At 35.2% G+C, this 12,480-nt stretch overlaps 1 protein-coding gene and 1 non-coding gene across 7 annotated transcripts in view; both read left to right on the top strand.

The window, feature by feature from the left end:
* FAM184A (family with sequence similarity 184 member A) overlaps nucleotides 1-10,371 on the top strand; it is a 130,435-nt gene extending 120,064 nt beyond the window's left edge. For 2 of the 6 annotated variants that reach the window (XM_043592214.1, XM_043592217.1), the window contains 4 exons: nucleotides 2,984-3,101; nucleotides 5,706-5,810; nucleotides 8,279-8,481; nucleotides 10,022-10,371. In XM_043592214.1, the coding sequence (XP_043448149.1) occupies nucleotides 2,984-3,101; nucleotides 5,706-5,810; nucleotides 8,279-8,481; nucleotides 10,022-10,103 (508 nt within the window). In that variant the 3' untranslated portion in view covers nucleotides 10,104-10,371. Of the gene's footprint in view, nucleotides 1-2,983; nucleotides 3,102-5,705; nucleotides 5,811-8,278; nucleotides 8,482-9,301 lie in introns of all 6 variants that reach the window. The other 4 variants (XM_043592216.1, XM_043592219.1, XR_006299043.1 and 1 more) reach the window with 3 other exon arrangements.
* On the top strand, nucleotides 5,141-5,247 carry LOC122490747. The gene has a single exon (XR_006299256.1). It is a non-coding gene; the product is annotated as a U6 spliceosomal RNA (small nuclear RNA).
* Nucleotides 10,372-12,480: the final 2,109 nt, after the last annotated feature.

Below are 12,480 nucleotides of genomic sequence, written 5' to 3'. Positions count from 1 at the left end.
AGTTTTTAAGAGTCTCTTATGATTTGGCTCTCTCCCTTAACTTTTTTTTCCCCCTTCTGCTCCCCCATAGTCTTCTGTTCTCAGTATTACTTTTAATGTGAGTCTGTATTTTGAGTAAAAGACTATACAAACTTGTACATTTCCCCTCAAGGCAGTGTTTCCCAGGCTTTATTAACCTTTCAGAATTTGGTCATTTCTGGCTACCAGCTACCTTTGATACGGTTTTCATATTTTTAATTGACTCATTATAACTTAAAAAATTTAACAGGAAAACTTGATTATTTCTGCAGTAAAACCATTATCACTACTGAAAAATCGTATCCATTTTTCTTTTTTTTTTAAACGTTTATTTTTGAGAGACAGAGTGTGAGCAGGGGAGGGGCAGAGAGAGGGGGAGACACAGAATCAGAAGCAGGCTCCAGGCTCTGAGCTGTCAGCACAGAGCCCAACGGGGGGCTTGAACCCACAAACCATGACCTGAGCTGGAGTTGGATGCTCAACCAACTGAGCCACCTAGGCGCCCTGTATCCATTTTTCTAAATAGAAGTTAGGCTGGGGCACCTGGATGGCTCACTTGGTCAAGCATCCTTACCATTCTTGTGGGTTCTTGAGTTTGAGCCCCACATTGGGCTCCATGCTGTGACAGTGCAGAGCTGTTTGGCCCTCCCCCCTCATGCTGTCTCTCTCTCTCTCTCAAAATAAATAAACTTTAAAAATAAGTAAATAAATAAATAGAAGCTAGGCTATAATTATACAAATGTAAATTCTGTGAAAATACAACAATGTTATTAGATCCTAGCTACTATTTGATGCTGCAGGCCTGCCCAAGTGGTATGAAGTAGGGTAATAAGCATATGTTATAAAGGCCATTTAAGATACATAGAACAAAACTGTGACTTTTTTCCTTCTTGTGACCAGAAAGATTAAAGGAGAATAAAACTAAGATCATTTCTTGTACCACCAGTTGTTCACACCTAGTCTTTAGGAAGCAGTGCTGGCCTAGAGTTCACAGGGGCAACTGAAGAAAGAGATTGTTGACCAGCGTTGGCTTGAAATGGATCAGAGTAATACCAAGGGTTCTTCCTGTTAGGATTTTGAAAGACTTGGTAATTCTGGAATTATATTTGCAAGTTAAATCTAGATCATTTTACTTGTTCTCTCCTTTAATGCTTTCCCATTTATATTTATATGAATGGTTTCTTCAATTTAATCAATTATTTTTTCCCTTTAATATCCAGGTATCTTTTAAAAGGTGTGTGTGTGTGAGAGAGAGAGAGAGAGAGAGAAAGTCATTTTGTGGAGAGGATTAACTGATGACAGTTTTGTAGGTAAAGCATGCTTTACCTAAATGAGAACTTACACTAGAATTGAGGCTCAGAGCAAAAAAGATGGGTCACGGGTTGTAAGTGATTTAGACTCACTTTTCCTTAACTTCTCATTGTACTAGAACTAAAACAATAGACATAATAGTTTTATTTTTTAATTTTGTTCTGTTTTGGGTTTTTTTTTCCATAATAGTTTTAAATAAGGTGTTAAATTGAGTTTTTTAGTGACCATTTACTGCCAAGTATTCTTGTTTAGCTGCAGGAAGCAGTTCAAAAATCTTGTATTTTGTGTTTAATGATAAAGTTCTACAGTGACATCTTGTGGCTACTCCAGTATTAAACCCAATGCCTTTTTCCTTGACTGGATTATTGTTTCTCAAGCTTCTTAAAACTGTTGCCCTTAAAACACCGTATCACTATAAAATGCAAGTCCCTTTATGTGAGCCCAGTGAAATCACATCTTTCACTCAGTCTGCATGGTCACAAAAGAACAAAAGTAAAGACAGTGAAACTAACCTCAAACTGAACTGACAAAGACCAACTGATTCTGAGACTGCCCCTTCCTAACCCCACACTTCCCTTCACCCACACACCTCCCTAAACCCTCTAGATTAGAACTTTAGCTTGGAGTGAGTTAGTGTAGGAGTTTACTAAAATTCCTAAAGTACACAGAGATTCTTGTACCCCTTTAGAATTAGGGGGTGGGAGTAGATCACAGAATCCTAGAAGACAGATTGTCTAGAAGTTATTCAGTATTTGTTGAGTGAATAAGTTTTTCTGTGTGTCTTCATCCACCGTGATTTTATTGAGCTTAATTTCTATCCTTTTATTTTCAAAGGAGTGAATTTTTAAGTCGTTCTATTTAAATTTTCTAAAATTGAAAGTACTTCTTCTGTAGCAGTTTCCATTTGCATCCTCTTCATTCTGCCTTGTCCTATATTTTTGGACCCTGCATGGTCTGTGGAGCCTCTGCTCATAAAGGGTGGCCTCTATCCTGGAGTCTTCAGTGGCATTCAGTCCTGTTGCCTTCTTGTCTCATTCAGGGCAGAAAAAGGGAAAAATGAAATTCTCTGATGTACTTTTGTTACAGTGTAATGTATTAGCTGATAATACAGAATTTTTAAATTGAGTTTCCCATAAACCGGAAAAGAATGATGTTATTATATGTGTCCTTTGTTTCCCTTTCCTCTGTATCTTTTCTTGTCCCTTGTCCCTTTTCGATATGTTACCAGTCCTTATGTCATCACACAGGAGTATAATTTTGGTAAGTTCTCCTGATAGTGAGCCTACAATTCCAGCATCAAACCTGTTTTTAGAGGTATTATTCAGTATATCATTTCTTCTACAGAACTTACCTCACCTCATCCCACACACTGTTGAATGACTTACAATGAGTGAATTCTTCCAAAAGTAACCTGCAAAGTCTTTAATAAACATCATCTACCCTGTAGAGCCTTTAATAAGGCTATTTAATAAGCTATTTTAGCTTTAATAGCTTTAATAAGCTATTGAGGCAACCATGTTATTCTGAAAAGTTTTAAGGAAAGAAGTTTGGTTTTAAATTTTTTATGTGTTCAGCTGGACTATTTTGAAAACTGCAGGTATTAAAAAGGATGTGTCTGAGTCCTATCAATGAACTAAAGGTTTCTTGTTTTCAGACTAGAAGAAATGGAAGAAAAATATCTAATGAGAGAATCAAAACCAGAAGATATACAGATGATTACAGAATTAAAAGCCATGCTTACAGAAAGAGACCAAGTCATAAAGAAACTAATTGTAAGATTTGCGGGGGGAGGGGGAGGTTGTAACCATGTTAGTAATCAATAGACTGTGGGTTGGCAAAACATGGAAAAGTATTAAGTAATGCTAAGTGAAAATTGAAAGTATAAACTATATGCATTGTGATTGAAAGTTTATTAAAATGTTCATGAATTAAGAAATACAAAGTAATTAAAAATTTTAAATTTGGTATTAGGGTAAAGGGATTGTGCTTTTCAGTATTTTTTTAAGAGTCTTTTTTAGGACATATGTTTAAATAATATGTCATTGCCAATGTACAGTTAATATATGTTTGAAGTTATATACAATGTACAGCTAATATACTACATGAACAATATACATATTGTTCATGTAGAATTAGAGTTGGATAGGAAAGAGTCAACACATGCATATGCATCATTCTGTACCGTATACTTCCAGTTAGTCATGTTAACTTACCCTGATCCAAAGGGATATTCCATGGGAAAAGGGTTCCATTTTGTTAGGGTTCTAAGAAAGGCTTCAGGCTCTCTCTTGAGAGTCTCGGTCCAAACTGAGGTGTTAGGGTCTCTGACCAGTCCATCAGGGAAGAAAACACAGATTTAACAATAAATAGACTGCCTTCATTGAAGCTATTATTCTTCAAGAATAAGAAATACACAAATGTTTCATAATTCATGAAACATTTTAGAGTCTTCTGATCCATAATTAAATTATTGTTTTTTACTATCACTAAAAAAGAAAAATCTTTCAGAGTAAAACTAAACATAGAATGCTAATCACTCTATTGGCTCACTGATCTCCTCAACTGAAAACTGTGGACATTAGCATGAAAAGATAGCCTAGAAGCATTTATTTCTGAAGTCCTTTTTCTTTAACTTATCTATGTTAGCATCTAGGAAAGCTATCCTGTTGGCTGGGACTAGAAGTTCCTGCCAAAAGCAGCAGGTCATAGATTGGGGTTCATTATGGAGCCAGGAGCAGACATTGGCAAGATTTCCCAGGCATTGTGAACATGAGCACAGCTCTCATAGATTGCTTTGGTTACATTACATTCCACACATGAAGTTATTAGCAAATATATTAAGTACATTTCATCCATGGTAGAAACAGCTTTTCCAGTTCTTAGTGAGCATACATCACAGATATAGTTGTATTTTATCCTCACAACAGGATAGGTATCAGACTTCAAAGAATAAAACAAACTCAAAGCAACACCTAGTTGGTGACAGACTAGGAATCCAGGTAAGGGTTGTTCTACACGCTTTCCACGATACCCTGATTCTGTGGACTCTGAAGCACGTGGGCTGAGATTAATGATACAAAAGGTAGTGGTAACTAAGAAGGGAATGAAGAATCTAGTTCTACTAGAGCACAGTCCTGCATTTCACACTCATGTATTTATTTCCTAAAGTTTAGTTGTTCAGTTGACATATACTGGTCACGCGAAAGGCAAAGATTTATCTCTATGTACGTCACTGTTTCTCTGGTCAGTGATTACCACTGCAGTAATACAGCTGACCCTTGAATAATGCAGGGGTTAGGGACACCAACTCTGTGCACAGTTGAAAATCCACACATAACTGGATTCCCCCAAAACTGAATTACTAATAGACTACTGTTGACTGGAAGCCCTGCTGATACCAAAGTCAGTTAACACTTATTTTGTATATGTATTATTACTGTATTCTTATAATAAAGTAAGCTAGAAAAGAAAAATATCACTATGAAAATACATTTACAGTACTGTACTGTATTTATAAAAAAAAAAATCAGTGTGTAAATGTACCCACACAGTTCAAACCTGTATTATTCAAAAGTCAACTGAACATTGAGGTTTCAGAAAGGAGATTAAGCAAGATGAAATGTATTTGCAGTACTGAAGATAATGCTGTACCAGTATCACCTTTATAGAAACAACAAAACCATGCACACAACTCCATGAATGTAAGTTAAGCATGTTCAAACTGCACAGCCAGCAGTTTGGAATAGAGATGGGACCAAGGAAACCATTTCGATCCAATCTTGAAGGGAAAAGTTATTAAAGGGTACAGAAGGTGCTCGCTTCAGCAGCACATATACTAAAATTGGAACGATACAGAGAAGATTAGCATGGCCCCTGCGCAAGGATGACACGCAAATTCGTGAAGTGTTCCATATTTTAAAAAAATTTAAAAAAAAGGGTAGAGAAGAGTCTCAAAGCATAGGGTATTGAAAGGTTTTGATAACCATCCCACCAGCAGTCCTTAAGACACTGGCAATCAGATTTAGAAACCTTTGGGGTGCCTGGGTAGCCAAATCGGTTAAGCGTCCAACTTTGGCTCAGGTCACAATCTCACGGTTTGTGAGTGAGCCTCGCGTGGGGCTCTGTGCTGACAGCTCAGAGCCTGGAGCCTGCTTCGGATTCTGTGCCTCCCTCTCTCCTGCCCCTCCCCTGCTCATGCTCACTCGCTCGCTCTCTCAAAAATAAACATTAAAAAAATTTTTTTTAATCTTTGATGAACAAGGTATATAAATCTTCAGGTTTTTAGATTAAATTTTGAATGGAATGGCATTTATACATTACAGTTTTAAATTTTCAATAGAAAATGTCTAAGTGACGTTTATAATTCTTTTGCATAGGAGGATAATAAATTTTATCAGCTGGAATTAGTCAATCGAGAAACTAACTTCAACAAAATGTTTAACTCAAGCCCTTCTGTTGGTGTTATTAATCCATTGACTAAGGTATGTGCTGTAAACACCATAAAATAGGGATGTAGTTTAAAACTTGCTTAAAAATTTTTAATATTTAGAGCAGCATAGGATAAAGCTTACAATCAATGTTTTCAATTTAATATTTAGGACTGAAATCTATGAATTCTTTATGTATACATTTTCACTGAACGAGGCTAATATTTTTGTTGAGAATTCTTATTCCTTAAAACATTTTATTAATTATAAACCCTTGGTTTCTACCATTTTGTTTTTCGTATCTCCAAAGAAAACTAACTTTTAAATCTCCTCAGGATAATTTCTTGTCATTTTCTTGGTGTTCACTATTCTCTGTGGGATCCTAAAGGTACTCCAGCCCTGTATACACAACAGCTCTCCCTAACGTAAAGCCTAAGGCCTGCCATCTTAATGGACGTTGCATTGGACATGTATTTTGTTGCCTACCAGTCTTTGGAAAAAGGCTTTACTTCTCTCAGTCTTAGGACCTCTCATGACAATTAAAATTGAAGATGACCCATTTTTTGGGGCCATCTTTGTTACTCTCTTAGGACAGATAGAAGAGCCTTGTAGACAAATGAGATGGACATGGCTAAGTCTTACACATCTTTGTACCCCAGCTTCCTATGGCTCCCCTCATAGTGCTTTGGGTATAGTAAGTAATCAATAAATACTTGTTCAGTTGCAAACTTCATCACATATTCTATAAGCTACCACAGGAAAGTGAATAAAGCAAATAAGAATAAATAATTATATTGGCTTCACAGGAACTTCTATATCTTCTGGAAGACATCAGTAATAGAAATAAAGTACTAGTGGTAAAGCTGTCTTTTGATTCAGATTTAATTAATTTGCCCATCATGCCTAATTTCTATTAGGCCCTTAGCCAGAAACTTTTGCTTTCAAAGCTCATAAGAACTTCTCTGTTAAGAACATGGGATTCTATCCTTCCTTCACAAGTTAAAGTGCTCCAAACTTTAAACTTAAACCTTTAACATAGAGTGACTTAAATGTTTTATGAAACAGAATGACTAAAGTAGGGAGGCATATAGCTTCAGAGCCTAAAATACTGCCTGGCACATTGAAGGTTCTCAGTAAATAATTGGTGAATGAATTAATACAGTTAGTTTCAGTTTTTAAATCCATAATTTAGGATGAAATAAGCTTTTAATTAGAGAGCAAGATTATGAGACTTGCTGAAACAAGATAATAAAAAGGAAAATATTTCTAATATATTTTGTGGAATTACAGTTTTAGCTATAAAACCATTACCGTAGAACTTTATAATAATACTTTTATAATAACACCAATAACACTTTTATAATAACAATATTTTTTATTTCTTCAAATAGTAACCTTAAATGGGTTTATTTAATGCCCTCTGGTGACCAGAACAAGAAAATGCACACAATACATCTTTGTTAATTTTTGAATGACTTCACCTTTCACTAATATTGTGATTCTAGAAGATATCCTTTCTTTTTTCAGTTATGCTAAAGACTCTTTGTCAGAGACTCCATGACTGACAGAATATGACAGAGGGCAATCTGTAGATAGCAAGTATATTACTTTGTAAATAAAGGAAAAAGGCCAATTAGCCTTTTTTTTTTAAACACTCGAGTCATTTTGCAGAAAAATATTTCATAAATTTAACTAGTACACATTTAGTAAAAGATGGGAGTATTAAAAATATCTTGTAACTTGTGAATTTTTATTCTGCACAGCAAGATGAGTGCGAATAAAATAGAGACTTAAGTTAATGATTTGTAAACTGATAGGTTTTGATACTCTGCGATTATATTCCTCTTGCTATCTGATTTTAAAGACCAACTAGAAAATAAAAAAAGATGGATCACTTTTGTTTTATATCCTTTAAATGCTTTAAAAAGATTATGAGCCAATTAGTGATACTACCAACTGGGAAATGAGATTTAATTATGCAGACTTAATTTTCTCTTGTAAGGCAGCTTTGGGTCTTAAGTGGGAATGTGGAATATGTCTCAAACTACTGTGCCAAGTATTTTTTCACTTCCTCTTTTTTCCAGACAAGGACTGCCTCCCTTTGACAGAAGGCTAAAGTTCACGGACATCTCTTTAAAACTGTTTAACTTTATACCTTCTTCTCCTAATTTGAGCCCAAATCCGTTTAGCCTTGTGGTATCTTCAAGACCTGCTCCTTCCCCATTTCCTCACAGTATTCTTTACCCTTTGGCATTCTTTCCATCTCCTCCCCTCCCCATGAACACCAATCCTCATTCTTTTCTGGCCCAGGAGCATGTCTGTCTGTGAGGATTCCATGTAGATAAAGAACACCTCCAAGGATCCCCAGACCACACTTTGGGTGACACTGGTTCATTTTAACATCCCAATTTAACGTAAAGCTTCCGAAAATTTTCCATGCCAAATTTATATCTTCTACTATTCCTATTTTCTCATTTGACCTTATACAGGGACTGTCCTCACATGTATTATTTTTAATGCAGCAAAAGAAGAAGAATGATAAATCACCAACAAACAGGTTTGTGAGTGCTCCCAATCTAAGTGCTCTGGAATCTGGTGGAGTGGGCAACGGACATCCTAACCGCCTGGCTCCCATTCCTAATTCTCCAGTCCACGATACCGAGTTCAACAGCAGCAAACCACTTCCACAGCCAGTGCCACCTAAAGAGCCCAAGACATTTTTGAGGTGAGCCCCGTCTCACCAATGATTTTTTTTTCTCTTTTCTTTTTTAACCTGAGAAATTTACCTTCTTACATTGCAGAAATTCACTACTTTAAGGACAGCCTAGGGAAAAAAACATATTACTGTGAAATCTTTTCAAAATATATTTATCACTTCTCTAGAGAACTTCTTTTTGGCTCTTAAGATTTTTTAAAATTTCTTGTCAGTTTTTCTATATACTGAAAGAAGTGCTAATTCTTAATATTTATGGATAATTGCTTCATTTTGAGTATTGTAGCCAATTTTTTCACTAATCATCTTTATTACAGAACTTTATTTTTTTATTTTTTCACTGTCTTGTTTGCCAGGCTTATTTACAAATATATATGCTTACTGCCAAAATAAAATATATCTAAGCTCTGGGAACTTCATGATCTACGTAAGCAAAAAATAAAAAAAATTTTTACCATTGACATTCCAATTTTAAGTTAAACTCGGACTTGATTAAATGCATTCACAAGGAGAATTTGAATGAAACCCAGTTGTTTATCCATTAAATAAAGTCAGAAAGTACTGGTTTTTGGTAAATGTTTACCTTACTATTACTGATTCTGTGCTGCTTTAAATTTACTGTTTAACTTATTCCTACTAAATCTCAGCTGTGTCACCAGTAATAGCCTTACAGGTAGACTATCTTTTTCTAGGGTAAGTGATTACATAGTTAATGACACATTATTTTAAAGAGAAAAAATAGCAAGAATGAAAATAGTCAAATACGTTTTGAATGTGTCTCCTGCTAAATATTTTGTGTTGCTTATTTTCCCTTGTGCATGGGTATGTTCAGGTATCAGTAAGATGCATGTGCATGAGCTCAAGGAACATGACTACTGGAGTTTCCATTACACATTGTTGCGTGCCTTGTAATTTCCCCCAAAGACGGTAGGGATTCTTTTATTTTCTCAACTAGCCCAAAGACTCTTTAGTTAGAATTAAGTATAAATTTGAACTTTGAAGATGGAGGGGAAACTGGCTTCTGAATGGTACTCCTTTCCCCCTAGAGTATTTGCTTATGGAATTATGATAGTTCAATATAAATATACATGTAGTAAAAATACTGTACCATGGCTTAGTTACTTAAGTTAGTTATATTTGAGGACACATCTGTAAAAACCAAATGCTTCTGTCAGATTCTGAAATTTTAATTAGCTAGAAGAAAAGGTGCTGAAAAAGAGGAATGTTATCTTATTCTTATTTCTGACAATTCCTCCTGAATTTTCTTTATTCAAAGAAGGTGACATTATTTTTCTCAACTGTCTGGATTTTGGGGGGTTTTTTGTAATTTTTTGTAATTGTTTTGATGTGGCTCCTCCTTAACTGACTTCATCTGAGCTGCTGATGCACTCTCACACTCTCATGGAGTGGAGAACCCAATCTAGTGTAGAGGGGTCTACAAAACACATCTAATGCAGGGAACCACTACACTGGTGTTTTTTTGTGCTTTTCCCTTCGTTTTGCAAAACAGCTTAATGCTGGGTTACATGTCTCTCTTTTTTTATGAATTCAGTCCTCCTCAGAGTGAAGCTTCCCCGGTGGCTTCTCCCGATCCCCAGCGCCAGGAGTGGTTTGCCCGGTACTTCACGTTCTGAAAAAGAGTAGTGTTGGCAACAGCTCTGTGTGGACTGTTCCTAAGAGCATGACCTTATACAGACCATTATGTGAACAGGCTTTCCTATGTCAGACACTGTGAATGAGAAAGTATTTGTCTCTCCAATTTGCAAATACACTATTTCCTGTGATACTTACTGGAATCACTCTACTATAGTATGTGTGTAATTATAACAGTTATTTTTATTTGAGATGGAAGAGTCTTTAACCTTTGTAATTACTGCATAATAAATTTTGTTAGAACAAACAGTGCTTTTCATTTTTTTCTAGTAAGTTTGAGTTTTTAAGTATTTTTTAATTCTAGGTAAAACTTACCCAAAAAGTGTTTTCTGAAAAAATTTTTCCTGCATAATAACAAAATATCAAATTATTTGACTTCAATAATCAAAACAAAATCAGGATAGGTAAATCTACTCATTTGTTCCATTACCATGTATAATATAAACTGTGTCCTCTAAATGTACAAGACTATAATGAAAACACTTGTGGAAATTGTAGATTTTCAACTATAGAAAATACTGCTGACTTATTTATAGTGTATTTTACTATTCTGATAGTTGGGGATCTAGAGCTTCTAATACAGTTAGTATCTATGATTAATATTTATGGCCAAAGGCTATTTGGTAGAGACAGTTCTATCGTAATTTGTCTTAGGAATTAGTTTGTTACTGACACATGGACTCAACTACTACTCAACAACTGGAGTGCCAAATTTAGTTGATTAAGAATGTAGATTTTAGAAAAATCTGGGTGAACAAGATAAATACAAATACCTGGTCTATGAATGATTGTAACAACAACAAAGACCAATTTTTTAAATGGTTCCTATGTGTCAGACACTTTGCTCAGGGGCAGTAGAAAGATCATGTTATTTAATCTTCACCAAATCTTCAAGAAACAAACCACTGTGTATGAGTGTGCACAGTTGGCATGTTCTTATAAGTTATCCTGGAAAAAAAAGTTTATATAAAATACTTGCTCTGAATTTTTTTCTTCAACTGAGAATAAATTTTCTAAGAAAAGTGGTTAATGCTTATTTCAGAAAACAAATCTAGTTATAAGCACTTATTCCCATACCTAACTTGTATATATCTGCTATTTGGAGATTATTTACCAAGGAACTGATGATTAGTACTCATGCAGGTGACTGTGCTAGACACAGATATACATAGATGATGAACATCTGTTCTCAAAGAGCTAACCATATACTTGCTGAAATAGCCAAGGACCACTTTTTCTTTTTTAAGCAACCTCAGAAGGCACACAAATAAGATTTATGGAGTGTACCATGAGAACAGAGAGGAGGAAGTTATCGATTCTACCTAAATAGTGACATGGAAAGCTTGACATGGAAATGGTACCCAGCTGTAATACTGAAAGATGAGTAAGAATTAACCAGACCTGGGACGGGGTTGTTTCACATACAAACTAGAGCAAGTGTCAAGAAAGAACAGGCCAGCTACATCCAGAGAATTAAGTGCAATCCTATGGGTCCAATGTGTAAGGGCTAGAGAACATGGCATAAGAGAGCAACCATTCCTTGAGCATCTAGCCTTTTATTAGAATTCAACATTTTTAATTAACAACTCAAATGAAAAACACAAGCATACAACTAGTAAAGGTTAAAACCTGTGCTCTTTCCATTGTGCTACAAAGGGCCTGAAATGCTTAGTAAGGAATTCAACTCAATCCTCTAGAATCTTGAGCATGTAATAAATAGCATGATTTGATTTAGAATTTTAAATTGCCATACTGGCTGCAAAAAAAAAAGAAAAAAGACCTACATATATGTTGCCTACAAGAGACTCACTTTAGACCTAAAAACACATACAGACAATGAAAGTGAAAGGATGGAAAAAGATATCCCATACAAATAAAAACAAAGATGAGAGTAGCAATACATCTATCAAACAATAGACTTTAAAACAAAGACTGTAACAAGAGATTAAAAAAAAAAAGGACATTACATAATGATAAAGGAATCAATCCAGCAAAACACAATAATTGTACATATCTAAGCACCCAACATTGGAGCCCTTAAACCATAAGGCAAATATTAACAGACATAAAGGGAAAAATTGACAGTATAGCATGGGAATTTAACACCCCACTTATATCAATGAATACATTATCCAGACCGAAAATCAATATGGAAACAGTGTCTTTAAATTACACATTAGATCAGATAGACTCAACAGACATATACAGTACATTCCATTCCAAAACATCAGAAGACACATTCTTTTCAAGGGCACATGGAACATTCTCCAGGACAGATCACATGTTAGGCCACAAAACAAATCGCAATTAGTTTAAAAAGATTAGAATCTTACCATGCATCTTTTCTGGCCACAACAA

This window comes from Prionailurus bengalensis, chromosome B2 (genome assembly GCF_016509475.1).
Source record: "Prionailurus bengalensis isolate Pbe53 chromosome B2, Fcat_Pben_1.1_paternal_pri, whole genome shotgun sequence".
In the NCBI taxonomy this organism is placed as follows: Eukaryota; Metazoa; Chordata; class Mammalia; order Carnivora; family Felidae; genus Prionailurus; species Prionailurus bengalensis.
Note: the sequence above shows the minus strand (reverse complement) of the source record. Positions and strands in the feature narration are given on the sequence as shown.